The 21,103-nt window shown below is 40.5% G+C and overlaps 1 protein-coding gene across 1 annotated transcript in view; it reads left to right on the plus strand.

The window, feature by feature from the left end:
* PTPRT (protein tyrosine phosphatase receptor type T) overlaps window positions 1-21,103 on the plus strand; it is an 813,408-nt gene that overhangs the window by 575,046 nt on the left and 217,259 nt on the right. Inside the window, exon 12 of the mRNA XM_034641590.1 lies at window positions 4,695-4,972. Within this exon, the coding sequence (XP_034497481.1) occupies window positions 4,695-4,972 (278 nt within the window). The remainder of the gene's footprint in view (window positions 1-4,694; window positions 4,973-21,103) is intronic.

The raw sequence follows: 21,103 nt of genomic DNA on the forward strand, positions 1-21,103 counted from the left end.
CAGCATTCTGAATGGATGACAGCCCCCAGCTGGAGATCTCTTCCCGGATACACAAAGGGGGCCACAGGATGTGTTAGCGATTGATGGATGGCTCTGATAGGCCCCTGGTCCCTCACAGAGAAGCATGAGTTCTCATCAGACTGTTAGCTCAGGAATCAGAGGGAGCCTGAGTCTCCAGTGGCAGGGTCCTCTAACACCTGCAGAGGAATTCCTGCATGTCTTGCTCTTCAAGGTGTCTGAAGCAACTTTCTGTATGGGCTGGAGTCTTGGGACATGAGACTAGAGTGTTCTAGTGTCAAGAGATACAAACTGGAGGATTGAAGTTTCAGGCAAGCCTGAGTCTGAACAGTTGGGGAGAGAGGACTGGGGGCGGTCACTGCAGCAAAGAGGATCAACAATGGGCCTTGAAGGTGAGCTGCAGTGAGGAGGCTAAAGCCAGGGAGGTGAAAGAAGGTGCACACTCCCCTTTACCTTTCCTGTTGAAGTATAGCTGCTTTCAGGGTCCTGCAAGAAGAGACTCTCAGGAGAACTTAATGCGGAAAATATGGTCACAAATGTCCGTCTTCTCATTGGGAGAAATAGAAGGGGTGTCACAGGAGGGGGAAATGTGTGAATAAATGCTCTATGTTGTGAGGTGAGCATCTTAAGTTCTTCTTATACTATGAGGATTTTTCTACTAAAAAAAAATCCCTTCTCTTCACAAATGCTCCTGAATAGTTTATTACAATGACTTCTTTTGCACTTGAGATATGGCTTTTGGAAAGTTCTTCTCATTTAGGTATGGTTTTATCATTATCAGCAGGCTGAAAAGAGCTTAGATAAATATATTTCTAAGAGAATGATGATCAGAATGAAGTTACCACAAGAAACAAAAAGACACTGTATTGTCCCCCCACCCACCCATCCCTCCCCCTACTTCCTAAAGTGTATGTGTTAGGGAAAGGATGGTTGCATAGCTTGCACATGCCATCTCTTCCTTTCTCCTCCTCCATCAGAGTTTCCTGATCTTGGAGAGAGGCTGGATCCACGGGCAAAAAGATTTATACGACAAAATGGTTTATAGTTTTCTGGCTGCAATTGCAAATTTGCCTCTGAATGGACAAGCTGCAGGCACAATGGGTCTGAGGGTGTTGCTGGCTATACTTTGGCACATTCATCTCAATTGTATGTGAACTGTATGTTGACAACACAGTTTAACACCCCCGTCCTCAAATACATCCTTTGCCAGGCTTTGTGATTTCAGAAGCTGGGTAGGATAGAGCTAAGTAGTTCAGGCCACCAAGTATAAAAGTACTCAGAAGGCCCTTTGTACATTTTGTTAGCTGGTAGAAAAGAAGGAAGGTAGAGAAAAAAAGGATACTAGACTGTAAATGAGAAGTCTGGCTTTCTACTTTTGCTGCAATTTGACAATAACAGGGCATTCTGCTGTCAGCCTCAGCATCTCCTGTAATCTGGCTACTGAGTGTGGTTGAATTGACACTTGAGTTGTGAATAGTCAGATTGGTGTCAGGATCGCAGGCTGGCCCCTGGAGACATGTTTTGCCTCCCTCTGTAGCCTTTGGCAGCATTCACCTGTCAGAGCCCAGCGAAGACCCACTGCTTAGCTGTCCATGACTGTGGAATCTCATGCCAGTCACGGGCAGTGCCTAGGCAAGCGTTGTGCCTCTTCTCAATCCATCCCATCATATTAGGGCCAAGGACCACAGAAAGTGATTCCAGGAATGAGATACAGCCCCAGCGAAGCTCCCAAGGCTTTGGGTTCTCAATTTAGAGGGGAAAGGTGACAGAAAGAGTAAGGAGTGGCATGAGAGTTTTGGGCTTAGAAATGAAAACAGAGGTCTTCTCATGTGGACAGGGTTAACCCAAGAGTAGTTAGGGATAGACTGGGCCTCAGGGGAAAGCAGGGACTTACAGCTCTTCGCAGCTTCTGTTCCTAGGGATGAGGATGTTCATGCTTCCCAACCTGGTCAGGAGGGCATGAGGGCTGGATAGGGGGAGTGCCTCCAAGCCCAGTTCCATCTTGTAAGTGCTACTGCAAGCCTCCACAGGTGGACCCAAGGGACTGTTGCTCCTTCACTCTCCATTGCCTTTTGCTCTTTCCCTCATAGATTAGAGTTGCATGAATCATAAACCCTCAAAAAGCAGTTTCGAAGTTTTATTTGAGACTACTGTTACATGTAAAGCAGTGGGGGTCCTGAAAATTTTTATAGACATCCCTCCACTCCCACCTCATGACCTCTATGTTTGAATCTTGGGTCTTTGTGACGTCTTTCAGAGACTATTTTGAGCTTAGCTGTCCTGATAAACAAAGTGATTATACCACTGAGAAGGATCCCAGGGTTGACGAGGAGGGAATGAGCACTGAAGTCCTAATTTAATTTAGGTGTTTATTGACTTCAGTTTTATGAACATACATAGATGATGTCACACACACATATACACACTCAAATGTCACATACATTTAGGTGTGCACACACTTAGGTGACATTCATCTGGATGTCACACCCACTCATTCCAAGAGTATATATGTTCACTCAGTTTTTAGACACCCAAGTCCTACAGATGCTCATTCGAACATTGCTCACACTCAGATGTAGTCTGCATTCCCGGAAAGGTGGGCCACATTCACTCACATGCCACCCACATGCCCTTTGGGCCACTGAGTTCTCATTCAGATGTGCCCATCAGACAGTACACATGCTTGCTGAGTCATTGCTCACCTCAGCTCAGATACCACACTCTTCTAAGTGTGGCAGACATCCACATGCCTATTTCTTTCCCATTTGCATTGCTGATGATCCCCATGCTCAAGGAGATTCAGGGAAAACTTGCCGTTTTGAGTGTGGCATGTTTCCTTGGGTCAGTTCCTCTGTACCCTTCTTTTAAACTGAAATAGTCCTGTGCTTCTGTCTTTGCCCAAGTTGTGCTTCTTAACTAAATGTCTTTAGATGGACACCCTGATCACAAGATGGTAGCCCTTACCACATTCCTTTTTCATAAACCACGTGCTAGCTCACGTTGCCATCTTTAAATGATTGGTTTGGGGCCACTGCTGCAATCATCTCATTAATTCACAAAAGTTTCCTGGGGGCATTCTTTGGGCAATTGATCTTTTGTCTTAGGTCATGAGTCCCAGAGATCTATGCAGTAAAGATCTTCTAATAGAAGAGCATTCGTTCAGGGCACCTGAGTGGCTCATTCAATTAAGCACCTGCCTTCGGCTCTGGTCATGATCTCAGGATCCTAGGATCGAGCCCCGCATCAGGCTCTCTGCGCAGTGGGTAGTCTGCTGCTCTCTCGCTCTGGCTCCCATTCTCTCTCTCAAATAAATAAATAAAATTCTTTAAAACAAGAAGAGCACTTATTCAAGAGAAGTACACATTGTGGACATTCAAAGAGTAAAATGCTATCCAAATGCACAAACTTTAGAACAACTTTTTTAAAGAGCGTCTACACATTTGGCATATAGCAGGTGTTCAGTAAAGTCTTGGTCATCTCTCTTCACACACTGGAACCTTCTTTCTTCTAAGTTGAAAGGATGGTACAAGATGAGTAGACAAAAGTTCAGAGTATTTACTGTTTATCTTGATTAGGGATTCTGCATCCAGTCATATTTGGTTTCATGCCTACTTTCAGCTTTAGCTCAATTTAATTTGGTTCACTTGAGTAAGCATTCGCTGATCACTGTATGGGTATCAGGCGACCTACTTAGCAAGTATATGGTGGAGAGAGTGATACAGAGATAACCAAGCCACAACTCCCACTGTCCAAAAGGTCACAATATAGCCAGAGAAACAGTAGTTCTGTGTACATATTATTGCAATCCCAAGAAGATATCCATTAATTAATGGTAAGGGAACTAAGGAGGAAGACTAATTCAAATTGGGAGGGTCTAGATGGGCTTCATTGAGGAGATGAGAGATAGACTCAGACTTTAGGGAGCGGCTTCCACCAGCAGAATGGAGGGCATTGTAGGTGGAGGAAACATGAACTGATGATGGCATGGAGTGGGAACCACAGGATGTTTGTGCAATAGCATGGGGTCTGGAGCAGCTGGAATGAGGGGTTCATCCCAAGAGTTTCCGAAAGAAAGGCGAGAAGCCGCACAAGTGTCCCCAGTGCCAAGATGAGGAGTTTAGATTATATCATTCAGATAATGGAGAGTTTATGAGAGTGCTTGAAGAGGGATGGTGTTATAGGTTCAGGAAGATCAATGAGTTGACTAGTTGATAGATAAGTTAGAGGCAAAGAGACTTGTTGAATCCAAGTAAGAGATAGGGACATGTCCAACGTCAGCATTATCTATGAGGAGAAAGAAAGGAGAAGGGCAGGCACAGATTGCTGATGTCAGCAAGGTTTTTTGATTATAGGTGCGGAGTGAGATCTAAGGAGGTAGGAACTGAGGATGAGCCCCAGACTCAAGATCTCGTCATTTGATGGGCAATGCTACCTTTTGCTAAGGAAGGAAATGTAGAAGGAGGTGGCATGTTTGTAGGGCTTGGGACCATGTTGCATTGTGGGTGTATCCAGAGTGAGCTGGCCTTGGAACATCTAAATGGAGATAGATTTCTACAAAGCAGTGGGTTTATTAATTCTAAAGCTCGGGAGGGAGATTTAGTTGTAGACAGAAGTGGTGATAAATAACAAGTTCATCCCTCCAGATAGTTGCTCATCTGCCTCTCTTTCCCATTCAGTGTTTATCAGCTGGTTGTCAAGGAGGAGCGTCTTCAGAAGTCACGAAGGGCAGCTGACATCATTGAGTGCTTTTCGGTGCCTGTGAGCTATAGGAATGCCTCCAGCCTTGATTCTCTACACTACTTTGCTGCTGAATTGAAGCCTGCCAACCTGCCTGTCACCCAGCCATTTACAGTGGGTGACAATAAGACATACAATGGATACTGGAACCCTCCTCTTTCCCCTCTGAAAAGCTACAGCATCTACTTCCAGGCACTCAGCAAAGCAAATGGAGTAAGTATGGCCACATGGAGGCCATTTCTTGCCTTGTTTGTATTTTCCCTTTCTCAAATGAGAAGTAGCATGGCTTTAGAGCAGAGCTTGACAAACTAAGGCCTGGGGACCAAATCCAGCCCCATGCGTTGTGGGTGTGTGTGTGTGTATGTAAATATATATATATAAACTTTTTTAATACACCAATGCCTATTCATTTATATAGTCTAAGGCTGCTTTGATGATACAACGGTATAGTTGAGTAATTTATTTTTTTAAAAGATTTTATTAATTTATTTGTCAGAGAGAGAGAGCACGCACAAGCAGGGGAGCGGCAGGCAGAGGGAGAAGCAGGCTCCCCACTCGGCAAGGAGCCTGATGTGGGACTCAATCCCAGGACTCTGGGATCATGACCAAGCCAAAGGCTGACAGACTGAGCCACCCAGGTGTCCCAAGTTGAGTAGTTTAGACAAAGACTTCATGCCACATAAAGCCTAAAGTATTTACTATATGGGCCCTTTATAGAAAAAAATTGCAGACCTCAGTATTCAAAGATAAAAGGTCTGTGGTGCCTGGGTGGCTCAGTCAATTGAGCATCCAACTCTTGATTTCAGCTCAGGTCACGATCTCAGGGTTGTGGGATCAAGCCCCATACTGGGCGTGGAGCCTGCATGGGATTCTCTCTCTGCCTCTCCCTCTGCCCCTCCTACCCAACCCCCCCACCCCAGATGCCTACAGGCAGATACACACTCTCTCTTTAAAAATAAATACAAATAATAAAAGATAAAAAGGTCTTTAAAATTACTTTGGGCAAATCACATGCCTATCTGAAGATTAATTTCCTCACCTACAAAATAATACCTATGGATTTATTATCTATGAATGTACTAAGCATGCTGTAGTTAACAAGTAAATGCTAACTCTTTTATTATTACCAATAGCCACATTTAAAAATGTTTTCTTCTCCCAAAGACAAGGTAACCTTTTTTAATGTCAAATATTTCTTTGGTCAAGATGGGATGCCAGTCATAACATCACAAAAGCACAGGGCTGGAAAAGATCTAAAAGGTCACCAAATACCTACTTCCCTCCCCCTACACATGAAACAATCAAATTTACAACATCACACTTAACTGATATTAGTGTGTATTCTTGAATAACTCCAATGACAGAAAACTCACTTCTTTACATGGTAACTTTACTAATCTTTGGGGTAGCTGTGGCTCTAAGAAGTCCTTGTATTGTACTGCTTGAAATATGTCTCTTATTATGGCTTCTACCCATTGCCCTTGGTCCAGACTCTTAGGTCCCAAGAGAGCCAGTGCCATCGCCTTCTGAGGCAGTGTTCTTTCAGTTCCATGAGATTTTCCCTACCATCTACCTCCCCTTTGTTCAAACACACCCATCTGGTCTTTTTTTCTGAAAGTTTAGTATCTTTACTTCCTCTTATGACACGAGTATTTTCTATCTAGGATGATTTTGTGCACATATCTCAGGTTGCTATAGTTCATTCAACAAATATATAACAAACACTGACATACACTAGGCCCTGTAGTTCATATTAAGGTTATAGAGTAGGTACCCTCCAAGAGCTTTTGTAACATAAGGGAATCTGGTGTGTGCCATGTTTCACAGTATTTCTGGAGAAGTAAGAAGCTCATTGGACAGGGGAACGCTGAGACAAAAGCAAGATCTGGTGAAGCGTGGGGAGAATAGCCTCTGCAGGCTCTGGTGGCCAAGATGGAGAGTTTGGTCTGTCAGTGGCAGTCATTACCTTACGAGAAACCTGGATTGAGGAACTAATTAACATTTTAAATGTCCACATAGCCATTTAAATTCCACATTGGTATTTCAGTTCTGCATTTATTACTTACTCAAGCAACATTCCTCACAGAGAGTTTAAAACTACAAAGAGAAGCCGCCAGACTGCCTTCCATCTGTCCATCTGGTCTTCCCTCTGCATGAAACACTCTGATGTATTGAGGAGGAAGACATAAAGATGAGCAGAAAGCATCTGGGGGCCCATCTTGTTCCTGGTTCTCTGCATCCCAGACTGGCCAGTTTATTGGTGGAGCACAACTCTGAGAAGGTGTGACTTTCCCTGCTCTCAGCAACATGTCAAGAGGTGCTTTTGGGTTTCCATGCTGTGAAGAAGAGTGGCAGCTGCACACAGTTCACTCTCTGTCACATTCTTACCAAGACTCTAATAAAAACCCAGCAAGAGACCAAGTCTGTAGAACCCAAGAAATTTACAAGTGGGCCCCAAGAGGAATTTGTCCCACCCAAGCATGGTTGGCCCTTGAGCAGAACAGCAGGTGACACAGGAGGACTGAGGGAAGTTTTGCTTCCCAAACTTCACACAGTAGACTGTCTCCTCGAGACATGGGGTTTTGCCATTGGGAAAAAAGGCACCCAACCCTGAAGCTACCTCATCTAGAAAGCAGTTTCTACTACTGCTTTGAGGTAAACAAGGATTGTTTAGTTACTTATGCCTTTGATCCCACACCATGTGTGCTCTTATTTTGAACTAAAGGCAAGAAGGGAATTAAGGGAATTGGGTGTGTGCTTATGCCAGGGGTCTTGAGTGTGTCATTGGCCTCACAGGAACATAGAGGAAACACTGTGAGAGCTTGGCGTTCAGCATGTTGTTTTCTTCTGGCAAGGGAAAAACTACACACTATTTCAAATTACTGTATTTAGTATTAAGTTTTACTAAAAAGAGTTAAGCTAAAGCGTTATAGAACCAGAAAAGCCACTCTCAGTCTAACAAATCTCTGCCAGGGCCCCCCTACGATTTCTCCATCTCATAAAGGGCAGCAGACAATGCAGTTAAGCCTGGAGGATTTTTGAGGAGAAAATGTTATAACCCACAAATTCTTTATCAGCCAAGTTGTTGTTCTTGTGCAAATACATCAGAAAGACATTCTCAGTATCCAGGGTTCCCACATGCCCTGCTTCTAATAAATCATTCAAAGAACAATTGACCAAGCAATGAATCAAAATAAAGAAATCAAGAACAGAGATATATGGAATGAAAAGACCCACAGTGAACATGGAAACTAATTAAACACAGTGTTAATGCTAAATAATTGCTATAAATATGTTATAAAAGAGAAGGTTAATATAAAAATAATTACTTAAGGAGAAAATGCATAATTTAAAAAATTAACCGTTGTAATCTGGGTCTATAATTTGTTATTATGTCAACAAAAACTGAGGAGTTGGAGGATTGATGAGTGTAAATAAAAATCTGCTGATTTCCCCACTTTAGACAGAATAGAATAAATAACTTCTACATTATTTTTGATACTGAGAGTTTTTTAAAAGTATAGTTTTTTAAATGTAAAGGCAGCTTTCCAATCTATCCTTAAAAAAGCAAGAAAACAACAGTCTACAAAGAAAAGGTGGAAACTATAAGTAAACATGAAAATCAGCAACTATAAAGCAAGCCAGAAGACAGGAGCACTAGCTTTGATTTTTTTGTTAAGTGGTACTTTGTTCTGATAAAAGAGGAAAAAATATCTTGGGTCAAGATATTTCTATATATCACTAGAAGATTAAAACCAAAGGATGGGGCAAAGTCATACTAAGTTCAAACATATTAAAGGAAAGTAAAAATGGCCATTTGTTGTAGGGTGTTTTTTGGGCCAGGTTGAATAATTTACTATCAATCAATTATATTGCTCCCAACCTAATCTGCAAGTTTCAGTCAGAACAGGGTAAGAAAATTTTAGGGTCCAGATACATTTATCTATGGGTATTAAGGATAGTTGTTTTGTTTTGTTTTGTTTTCATTTCAGCAAAGTCGCTAAATATCCAGCCTTTACAATCAGACTACCTACACAAAAAAGCCCTTGTAACTCTAACTTTAAGTAAGCTATTAAAAAAAGAGTTAAATATATTAAGTAAACATCTAGGAAGCACATACTATATGTCAAAAAAGGCACTTCTTCTGAGTGCCCAGAATAAAACAGTAAGCCAAACAGACAAAAATCCCTGCTCTCATACTCTTTACATTCTAGTAGTGGAGATGTTAAAAATAAGTGAAAACGTGTGTCAAATAATTAGTCATTAGATTTATGAATGTGGAGGTCACTCATTAACTGTTGACATAAGATCTATGTTGACTATTAATAAGATGAGGATAAGGACATTTTGTAAACTCTACAATAATCTGTACAAATGTGGAGTATTTTAATCCAGCCCTATAAACACTGTGGCGAGCCCAAGTATGATATACATTATGAGGCATGGTGCTCAGAGTCCTTGCAGGTATTTTCATGAGGTGTGAGTTGTTGACAGGCACTTTTATTGGGAATTTTGATCAGATTAGCAATATCACATTTACCCATGGATGCTTTCTTGTAGAAAGAAAACTAGGGCCTTGCTGCCTGTCAGAGCACTGTCCTTGGTGCTGAATTGTCAGTGCCAGTCTTTCTTGTGACTCATACCATATTATGACCATTGTTTTGGATATAGCTATATTATAGATCTATTATAGAATTTTAGAATTGGATGATTTTTGCAGTGTCATCTAATGTAGACCAGCAGCCAACAAAGAAATATCCAATAAAACAATCTTGGCAGGGCATTATAGAGCCTCAACCTGACCACTGCAATTCTCTGGAGAGACAGAGTTGACTCCTTTGTGGAGCAGGTAAAATTATTAGAACTTTCTTCCTTCTATAAAGCCAAATTTGGTCTCCTTAACTACCTACTCCTGGGCACTTCTATTGATTCTAACAAATCAAATCTTTCTTTCCCATGTCAACCTATTGGAGAAAATATGACAGTACCAACTACCATCTTTGGCCACCCAGGCTGTTTCTTATTGATATTTTAAGATGCAGTTACTTCTGTTTCTCACATGGCATGATTTTCTATATCTCCTTAATCCTATTTATTCTGTACTCTCATAGGCATACTCCATTTTTCCAATGCCCTCCTTAAAAAGGGGTGCCCAGAACCTGCCTCATGCTTCAGATATAATTTTCACTACTCCTCCCTTTGCCATTTTCTAAAACATTGTTTCTCAAACATTCTGCAGTATTTTTCTCTCTTTGGGGCCCTTATGCAAGCTGCAATTCTACCTGAGTGTCTCGTCTCTTCATTGTTTGCAGAACTACTACCGTCTCAGTTTTCAGGCCTCATCTTCAATGTCACATCCTCTAGGAACTTTCCAGTCACATTATCTAAGAGCTGTCTGCGCCAGTACTCACATGTTAACCTGTTTTTCTTTATAACACTAAGGATATTTTTAATTTCACTTGTTTTTATGTAGGGCATACCTCCCTCCTTAGACTGAGAGCTCCAGGAGGTAGCAGCTCTGTTTTGTTTGCTGCCTTATTCTCCATACTAAGTACAATATTTAACACATAGTAGATACCTGATGATTGTTGGATGAATGAATGAATGAGAATATGAACTGTTTCTTGTTTTCTGTGAGTCTGTTTCCTCACTTATGGAATCGAAATGGTAATCACACTTCACACAATCATTTTGAGGATTAAATGAGGAAAGATCTTAAATTCTGAAAGGCACCAAATAAGTGTCAGCACAGTTTGAATTTCCATCCAGTGTAGTATGAGATGTGGTTCTGAGCTATTTTCACCATAGAGGGATGAGCCCTAAAGGACCTTGCTTCCATCATAATAGTAAGACTTTTCCCCAGCTGTCTCATTTCCCAAGCTCCAGGTTCCTAGGCAGCCTTGATTTCCTCCAAGTCTTCTAAATGATACCCAGAGTAGCTGTCTCCGTTGTAAACAGCAGGTGGGTGCAGTTTTGCATTGTTTCCCCCCCCCCACTCTTCCCAGAATGAGGTCTGCTGAATCTACTGTTCTCTGCATCCCCACCGCCATTAGCCATGATTGTGAAGTTGAAAGGACCATAATTAACAGTTGGATGCAAAACAAGTGCAGCAAATTCATACAAATATCCACCAGAAGCCACCTTTTCTTGGGCAGGGCTGTTGTGCATGTTCTATTTATGCAGCGGGAAAACTCTTTCCTTGCCATATCTTTTTCATCATGTAGGGGCACATTTAACCTGAATGATGCCTCTGCCAAATGGTGGTCTAAATAAGAGAAGTGGGAAGTGGAAGGGTGATTGTTCTCGTTCTCTTGCTTTCTTTTCCAGCTCCTGAACTCAATTGCCTCTTGAGAGCAGTTGGAAGCCAGATGCTATTTTGAATGGGTCCTCATGTTTGCAGTGTAATCACATTATAACAGTTAGGATTATCTAGGTAGAGCTGGGTTAGGGAGAATTCTGTGTCTCTGAATATATTGGAAGAAGCTATATTTAGTTGTGTCCAAGCACTATTAAAAGAACGTTTGTACATGGATTGATTCTCTGTGGCATGGTGAGATGGAAAGAATTGAGAGGTAGGCATCAGACAGACTTTTGAATTATGGCTATTTCCAGTGATGTGAACTTGAGCTGTTACTTAACATCTCAAGCTGTATGATGTGATTAATGACCTACCTCCCCAAATTTGGGGAGAGTAAATGAGACAATACATATAAGTCATCTGCCACAGTTTTAATATTTGTTCTCTTTTCCCTTTTGCTGCTTTCCTGCAGCTCCTTTCCTGAGGGAGAGGAAGGTTGGAGCATTCTTACCTGACCTCAGGAATGATGTCTATGTGGCAGCTGTTGACTGCCTTGGCTCACCCATGACTTAACTGCTTCCTAACCCCATTTCAGGCTATATTTTCTTAGTTTAATGTTTCACATATGGTTCCAAGCCTGACCTCTGTTCTTGTTGAATCTTGTGACATAATTGATTTTGTCTTTGGGGAGTAATCTTGCCCCTCCAAACCTCATTTCCTGATTCTATTTCTACATTAGTGACTGCTCATACATCATGTGGGAAAAGCTCGGGTGGACCATGGAATGAGAAGATGTGGGAGACCAAGGTTCAGAAAGGGTTAGAGTGAAGATCACACAGGGTATCTCATGGCTTGGGTCTTAGATATTCTGTCAGGGAACTTATAAGAAAACTCCTGTATTAGTTAGGATAAACTAATGTATGCTATAGTAGCAAACAACCATGAAATCTCAGTGTATTGTCAGAAAAAAAGATTTCTCACTCCTTCTACATTTCCAAAATGGGTCAGCAGAAGGGCTCTGTTTATCATAGTCATCCAGGGGCTGAGGCTAACAGAAGGCCCATCTTGACATATGCTTCCTCAATCACCAAGACAGAGAAAGAGTAATATGGCAAATAGGACACTGGTTCTAAAATTCCACACAAAATGACACACAGCACTCTCACATTCCATTGGCTAAGTCTAGTCATGTAGCCATGCTAAACTTCAAAAAGAATGAGGCAGTGCATTCCAACTGTGTGTCAATAACATGAACTGGGATATTTGAGACCATCCCTAATGACCACTACACTTCCACATTATGCACCATTATGAAGCTTTTCCTTCAAATTCCCACAGTACACACACTTACTCTTTAAGCACCTGTGCAGTTCCTGTCATGGATCCTGAGAACTTTCTATTATTGAATACCTACTGCATCCCACACACTAAGAAAGTACTGTCGCCTGTGCTACTTCCCAGCTGGTCTCACAGACAAAGTGACTCTGCTGAAATCTGTAGATGGATGGCCCGCCATCCCATCAGCACCCAATAATCTCATAGTGTCTCAGTTACTTCATGCTGAAGAAGGGATTTTAGTAACAGCTTTCTCTCTTCATCTCCATGGATATATGATAAAGAAATGTCTAATATTCCCTGTGACACTATTCCACTTTGAAACGCAGTGGTTCTTCCAAGTAAACCATGCAGTGTGGTTGAGAGGCCTCAGAAAACTTTAGACCTCTCCCACCCAACCACTGCTGATCCAGAGTAACAGAAAGCTGTGAACCAAAGACCTCCACATATCCTTTTCCTGACTTGTTCCCACAGTCCTATGTTAGTAACCTGTTCGTGGGTTGTATCAGCTCTGTAGCAGCAGAGGATTGAAATGGACATTTGGAATCCAGGGTTATCACCAAAACCTTCCTATAACCACTTTGGAGAGCTTAGGCCTGGTTAGTTCTCTTCCCAGTTCTGTTCCGTCACCAGAGCCTAGGTTTCATGCCCCATCAACCTGCCTAGTCCTCCTTCCCAATCCTTGGATCCTGGGGATCACCCAGACCCTTGGGCATACCTACCTCTGGGCTCCATTCCACCATGTGAGCCTTAGCACCTGCTCTTGAAAGTTCTGAACTTCTGTTGAAGACCTTTTGGGGCTCAGATTTCTCTTTCCAAGTGACAGAGAAATTCCCTCAGTGTCACCTTGTACAAATACCAAAATGAGCTCTCCCAGGTTGCTAATTTATTTTTCTACTCACTTACAGTTCCTACAGATTTTATTATCGCAGTATGAGACCTGAGGGACCAAGAACATTTTCCTTTTGATACAAATATACTTTAGACTCATAAGGAAAAGGAAATGAAGGTTACCCAAATGTTGACAGCTGATAATCTTGTCAGCCTTGGTCTTTAGACATCAATGCTCCAGCCCCCAGTCCTAAAAAGGTTAATGGAAGTAGGAGCCTAGATTTCCATAGAGCAGGGGTTTCTGCTTCCATTGGGCCCCTTCCAAAGACAAAGGTCTGCATGAAGTATGGCTCAGTTGGTCCCCAAATGGTGAAAGACTTGAGATAACCTCTAAATTTGGATACTGGATCTATGGGTTTAAAAACTGGCTCTGCTGTTTTTCAGCTATCTAAACTGAATACTGGCCTGCTAACCTTCAGTTTCCTCATCCTTCAAATGGGGATGAAATGTGCCCTCCCAAGCTCACTTGGGTCTTTGTGAGGAATAAACAATAGGTGTGATAACTTTATGCACATTCCTAAGCACCTTTTGAATGAAGATGTTGCTAACATGAGTGTGTGTGTGTGCACCTGCGTGTGTGTGTGTGTGCAAATTCAGCATATGTATTTATGTACATAATACACAAATATTTTAGCATGTGTAAATAATTATGTGTGTATGTGTGTATATATATATATATACATATATATATGGATATGTATACATATTTAGTTAAAATTTTAAGTTAGCTCAAGAATCTTAGTGGCAGAAAGGTTGTCATCACACCAGAGGCCTACTATAGGGGGCTAATGAGATAGAACATTATCTATAACTCTTGAGCTCCCTGGAAGCGAAGGCAAAAAGGAGTGTGTGGCAGGTTTGCAAAGTTTCTCTTAGTGGAAAGAAAGAAGCATCCATACTTTTCATGGGAGACACTAGAAGGGAGATTTATCATATACATTCTTCCAGAAGGAGCCCTGAGGAGATGCTGGTCAATATCATAATATCTGTGCTCCAACACTTCATTAGTCCCTTATCCATCAGTGTTGTGATACAGTTTTAAACTGGAATTTAATGGAGCCATTTACACTTAAGGATTCTGTTTCTTGTGCTGTATAATATCATTAATGCCATTAATTGATCCCATTAAATAAGATTAATGGGTATCAAAGTTTCTTTTCCGTGGGCATTGCTGATGAATATTCCTAGTATGGGGTCTGTTGCACAGATTGGCACTGACCATTCATGTGACCTTAGGAAAGTGATTTAAACTTTCTTAATCACATTCTCATTTGGAAGATTTTGATGCCTATAGTATCAACTTTATAAAAAGATCTATAAATATTAAATAAGATGCATTAAAAATGCCTATCATGGTGCTTGGTATGCAATAAACAATTTCAGTTATCATTATCAGAATATCACAGGTGATATATATGAGGTAGAGTGTGGAGGTGAAGGAAAGAACAAGCAAAATCAGTGGGTGCATAGGGGCACCTGGGTGGCTCAGTTGGTTAAGTGACCAACTCTTGGTTTCGGCTCAGGTCATGATCTCACAGTTGTGGAATCGAGCCCCTCGTCGGGCTCTGTGCTCAGTGCAGAGTCTGCTTCAGATTCTCTCACCCTTTCCTTCTTACTCTCAATCTCTTTCTTAAATAAATAAATAAATAAAATATTTTTAAAAATCAGTGAGTACACATACTTTTAAAATCAAATTTGAATAGACTCTGAATGGACTGTGAACAGGGTTCAGGGGGAGGTAATTCAGGGAGGAGAAACAAAATCAATGAAGTCCAATGTGTGCAGAGACACCAGTTGGCACACTGGATCCATTGGGGAGAATGGAATTTTGAGACTTCAATGGTAGGTTGGGAAAGTACTTACAGAGAAACAGGTGGGCAGTTCTGCAGGCCCTTCCTGGAAACTGAATGTTGGTCAAGTTCCAACTTTTATATCATGGCCTCCAACTTTGCAAACCCATTAACTCAGTTTATCAGGCTACAGAGTTGATGAGATTCACATAAACCAAAGCTGCAAGAGCCTGATGAAAGTAGTAAGCAACAACTTCTTAAAAGCTGAATTTTTCATTCCTCCCCTCCAAAAAGATCCCTGGGTCTTTCCTATCTTAAAAGTCTAGGTTGCCCAAGACACCTTGCTTTCTATATCCAGTTGTCACCAAATCCTACTGGTTCTGCACTCTGAAATTTTCTTCAGTCCATATACTCTTCTCATTTCCACTGACACCATCTTAGTCCCAAATATCATCATCTCTTGCCTGGGAAACCTGCCTCCTAATTGGTCTTCCCACATCCATTCTTACATGCCTCAAGCAAGTGTAAATTGCACAATTACACAGCAAGTGTAAATTGATACTGTATGTACCTTCATTTAACAGATGAGCAAGCCAAGACTCAGAATGTGCCAAAGCACATTCCAGAAGCAAGAGACTGAGCTAGGTTTGAACCTTTGCATGTAACAATGCCATTAGGCAGCCTTGTACATTTAGTACCTTGCTTCATGCTGACCCATAACCCCACAAAGTGGAATCTGGCTAGACTGAAACCAGCAGGGGTCCCTAAAAGACCTCAAATTCCCCACACATCCACATTTATCTCTTTCTCCCCCCAGATATGGCCAGCCTCAATCCCCTGCTCAATCTTGAAACACCTGCTGGCCCTGCCATTAACATCAACAAATAATGAGGAGCTGTACTAATAACAATTATCATAATAAATTGGCCTTTGATTACATCTGTCACCTGAGAATTTCAAAGACTTTACAAACATCAATTAGTAATTACAGCGCAAAGGATCTCTCACTGAGAGCAGTGATCATTAAGGTCAGATGAGAACTGTGCAGGGAGGCATGAAGGAGAGCCCTGGCTTAGGTTGGTTTAGACCTGGGAGTTCCCAGTCTCTGATGAAAGGTCTACGCCTGTCTCCATGAGGCCCAGGAGCCATACTTCGATATCCGCATTAGAGTATAATTCTGGTGCTGAGGAATGGAAAGCATGATATGTAGTTTGGAAAGGGAATTTATAGATTATGCTGACCCTTTCTTACGACAGAAAAAGAAACAAGTCCAGAGTGCGAAAGTGATTTGCCTACGGTCAGAGCCATGACTTGAACCCAGTCTCCCACACTTTATCTGCATTTGTTTACTCTGCAAAATTGTGTCATCATTGGCCATTCTTCCTCTGTAAGGATATATTGATGATGATGATGATGATGATGATAAAAATCCAACAAACATGTGTTAAGGGCTTGCTCTGAGTCAGTGGGGAGATACACAGGTAAATAAGCTGCTACCTTGCCCTCAGAGAACCCATAGTACAGTGGAAAAGACAGCCCTGAAAACAAGTGTGTGCAATAAACAGTATCAGGAATCTCATTGGTGGAGTACTCAGTGTACAAGTGGTAGCCTGGAAATGGAGGGGATGAGATGTTTAGAAAAAATTTCATAGAAAAAAAATGACATTTCAGCTGAATATTGAAGGTAAGTGAATATTTCTCATGCAGACAATAGGTCATAGGACTGAGTGTGTCCTGTAAAGGAAACACCTGAACAGAGACTCAAATTGTATCATTCTATGATTTGGGGAGATTTGATAGGATTGGTTTTGAGATACAGATAAAAGTCCAGAGGGAGACAGGGAGCAGATAATGGGGGGTGGGAGGAGCTTGCATGCCATGCTAAAAGCTTGGAGAATTTATTCTCTTGCAGACGGGGGAAATGATCTTGTCAGTAATCCCAATATCAGTTTTTACAATAATAAAGAATACTTCTTTGCATCTCTCAGGCACTTGTGCATTCAAAATTTTGTTCAACCCAGTGAGATGTGCATTGGATTTTGCTACCATTCCATAGATGAGGACACTGTGACACAGGAAGATTAAGGAATTTACCCAAGGAATTTTCCCAGGGGTTTTACCCAAGGTCACTCAACTGATGAAAAACAAAACTAGAATTTGAATGTCTAACACCACCCATTTTTCATGGCGTGCTTAATATGTGCCAGATACTGTGCCATCAGTGAAAAGAATGAGCAAGTCTCTGGGCTCCATGGTCTTTACACCCAGTGGGAAGCAAGGAGAGTTGACAAATCCACAAATCATACCATAGTGCATTGGGTGAGAATAGAAAAGAGTGATATGATGTGACAATTGACTGGACCCATCAGGGAAGGCATCTTGTGGAAGTGACAGGTAACAGAGTTCAAAAGATGAAGACATGAAGATTGCGAAGTATTCCAGGCAGAGGGAACAGCGAATGTAAAGGCCCTGAGGATGAAATAAATTTAGCATGTTCGGGGATTATACACAAGGGCAATCTGCCTGGAGGGAGAAAGTGGCAAGAAGGTAGAAGAGATAGCAGCGTTGGTTTTGCAGAGCAGTAAGAATCAAGGGGAAGAGCTGGAATTTTATCCGTAGTCCACTGGGAATCCACTGGAGAGTTTAAATGGAGATCAGTGGCATCTGTCTTAAGCAAATAAAAGATTACCCAGAGGCATTAATTATCAGGGTCAAGAAAGGCTGTAGGTAGAGTAGACAGGAAGTCTTTCCAGTCATTTAGGAAAGAGATGATGGCTGTTTAGATTAGGTGGTAATAGCTGAGACAAAGAGAACACAATATATTCAGGATGTGGAAAAATATTTATCCTTTCCCTTTAAGAAATTTGTTAATATGGCAAATTTCAAACTGTACAAAAATAAAGAGGGTCATAGACTTTTCTCTCTGCCCATTATTTCAACAATGATCAACCTATAACCAGTCTTCTTTCATCTCTACTTTGACCCACTCCCTCTGCTCTGCCAAATATTTTTAACTCCTTATTTCAAGGTAATTTCAACCTTACAGAAAAGTGTCAAGAACAGTATAAAGAGCTTTCATAGACCACCCCAATTCCCTAATTGCTTACAGATGACCACATTTGCTTAACCATTCCATTCTCTCTTCCTGTCTCTGTCTCCCCACCTCTATTTGACTATAGATCCATCAATCAATGATCTATCATTCCTTTATACCTAAATGCTTCAGTGTGCATTTCCAATACAGTACAATTACCAGAATATTAATGTTGATGTAGCACTGTTAGCCCCAGTTTTTCCAATTGTCTCAGTTATGCCCTCTCCATTAAATTTTTTAAGATCTTGTCCAGGATCACGTGTTGCATTTAGTTGTCCTGTCTCTTTAGGTTCCTCGTGTCTCAGTTTTTCCTTGGCTTTCATGACCTTGACTCTTGAAAATTACAGGCCAGTTATTTTGCAGAAAGTCCCCTATGTTGGGTTTGCCTAAGGTTTGCTCACGATTAGATTCAAGTTATGCTTTTTTGGCAGGAATATGACAAAGTGATGTTGAATCCTTCCCACTGCATCTTATCAGGAGACACATTGTATCCATGTGTCCCATTATGGGTCATGTTAAAGTTGACCATAAAAGTGTTGTCCACCAAGGTTTTCCCCACTGTAAAGTTACTATGCCTTTTTAATGGGTACGTATTTTGTGAGGATTTATTTCTGTACTATGTAAACATCCTGTTCTTCATCGAATTTTCAGCCCTTAGTTTTAATATTTATTGATGAGTCTTGTCTGAACTGGTTATTGGTAAGATGTTTGCCAAATAATCTTTTCTCATCCCATTGTTTGTAATTTATGTATTGGTTAACATCTCTTGTGAGGATGGGCTCTCCTTTCTCCCCTCCTTTTAATCATCTTTTATTTCTATTAGTGAAAATTCATAGGTTCTTATTGTATTCAGCCAATGAAAACCCATTGCCATTATTATTTATTTTTATGCTCAGATTGCCCCAGTCTTAGTGGGAACCCCTTCAAGCTGGTTCCTAAATCCTTTTTTTTTTATATTTATTTTGCCAATTTGTACTCATGTGAAAACTATGCATGTATCTTCTGGTTTTTGTTTTTATACATATATACATTTGCCATGGTAGGATGAAATATATCTCATTTAACAGGTTATTAGTTTGATCTATCGATTTAAGCATTTAAATAAGCAGTATGTGGCTTCCATTCTTCCCTCTCTCCAGGTCCTGCAAATGTAAGAAGTATACCTTTAGGGAAGTGCTTATGTCCTTCTGATATGTCCCTATCAGTTCTTGAAAACTTTTTTTATTTTTCTGGCACAATTTATTGTGCTTTTTCTGCACCAATTCCATTTCCTTTTAGTGAAGAATGGTACTTAAAAGCCAAGATCTGAGAGCTACTGTTTATCATTGCTGGTCGGTATTATTGCTCTTGGCTCTCACAGTGGACATAAACACAAAATATACATGTACCTATATGCTTCCCTGTATCTATCTACCTACCTACCTACCTCGCTATCCCCATATTAAAAATCAAGAGTTCATAATGATAGCTCCAATTCCAGTCCAACATCACAGGATTCATTTCAGCCTTTGCCCTTCCCATATTTTCACTCATTTCTCTGGCAGTGAGAAACTTGATCTTCATTATTTTCAACCCAAGAACACCCAGAAATTATTTTCAGAATTACTAACCTTTATCATTTTGTAAAACAAACCAATTAACTAGGGTTCAACATAGGCTTATAGATAGGCTGTACAGAATATTGTGTTCCAAGGTACTTGGTTCTTTTTCTTTCTCTAGGTTAGAGAGTTATTTATTGGAAATTGTGGTTATTTATTGGAAATACAGTTAGGTTTATTTGGTTATCTTTGTTACTAATTTGGGTTCCCTTTCCCCATTCTTACTGCTTTTTTTGGATATGTAAAATATTGCAACATTGTTCCAAAGGTATAAGCTGTACAAAAGGAGTGCCTGCAGAAAGGGAAACCATCCCCTGTGGGAGTCCAATGTCATTAGTCTCTTGTAAATTGTTGGCAAAAATCAAGAAGTTCATATATATTTTATTTCCCCTTCTTATAGAAAAGGTGACATACCATGGATGCCTGTAAATCACTTTATATTAATTCATAGAGGTCTTCCTCCTTCTTTTTTAGAGTTGCATAGTATTTCATGGTGTAGTTATATTAGTTTATTCAATTACTCTCATGTATGGACATATTGATTGTTCTCAGTATTTTTCAACTGCAAACATTGTTAGAATAAAGGAATGTGTGAATATATATTTCTGTATTGTTGGAGGTGTGTATTGAAAGTTATACATAAGAAATTTTATCTTGGCTGTTATAAATAATGCTGTAACAAATGTAGGAGTGCATATCTTTTTGATGGAAACAACCTAGGTGTCCATCAATGGATGAATAGATAAAGAAGATGTGGTGTGTGTGTATATATGTAATGTAATGTGTATATACACGCACACAATGGAACACTACTCAACCATAAAAAAGAATGAAATCTTGCTATTTGTGACAACATGGATAGATCTTAAGGATATTGTGCTAAATGAAATAAGTCAGAGAAAGACATATACCGCATGACTTTACTTATATGTGGAATCCAAAAAACAGAGCAAACAGACAAACAAAACAAAACCTAGACTCCTAGATACAGAGAACAGATTGGTGGTTACCATAAGGGAGGGGTTTGGGGGAGAGCAAAATGATTGAAGGGGATCAAGAATACCAACCTCTAGTTATAGAATAAATAAGTTGTAGGGTAGTATACAGCATGAGGAATATAGTCAGTAATATTATGTCAACTTAATATGATGACAGATGGTAACTAGACTTATTGTGGTGATCATTTCATAATATATACAAATGTTGAATCACTGTGTCATATACCTGAAACTAATATAATATTGTATGTCGATTATACCTTAATTTTAAATTTTATTTCAATATAGTTTTAATTTCCTTTCTCTTATTATAAGTGAGGTTAACATATATTTTAAAACATATT

The sequence above is a fragment of the Ailuropoda melanoleuca genome, chromosome 13, assembly GCF_002007445.2.
Source record: "Ailuropoda melanoleuca isolate Jingjing chromosome 13, ASM200744v2, whole genome shotgun sequence".
Classification (NCBI taxonomy): domain Eukaryota; kingdom Metazoa; phylum Chordata; class Mammalia; order Carnivora; family Ursidae; genus Ailuropoda; species Ailuropoda melanoleuca.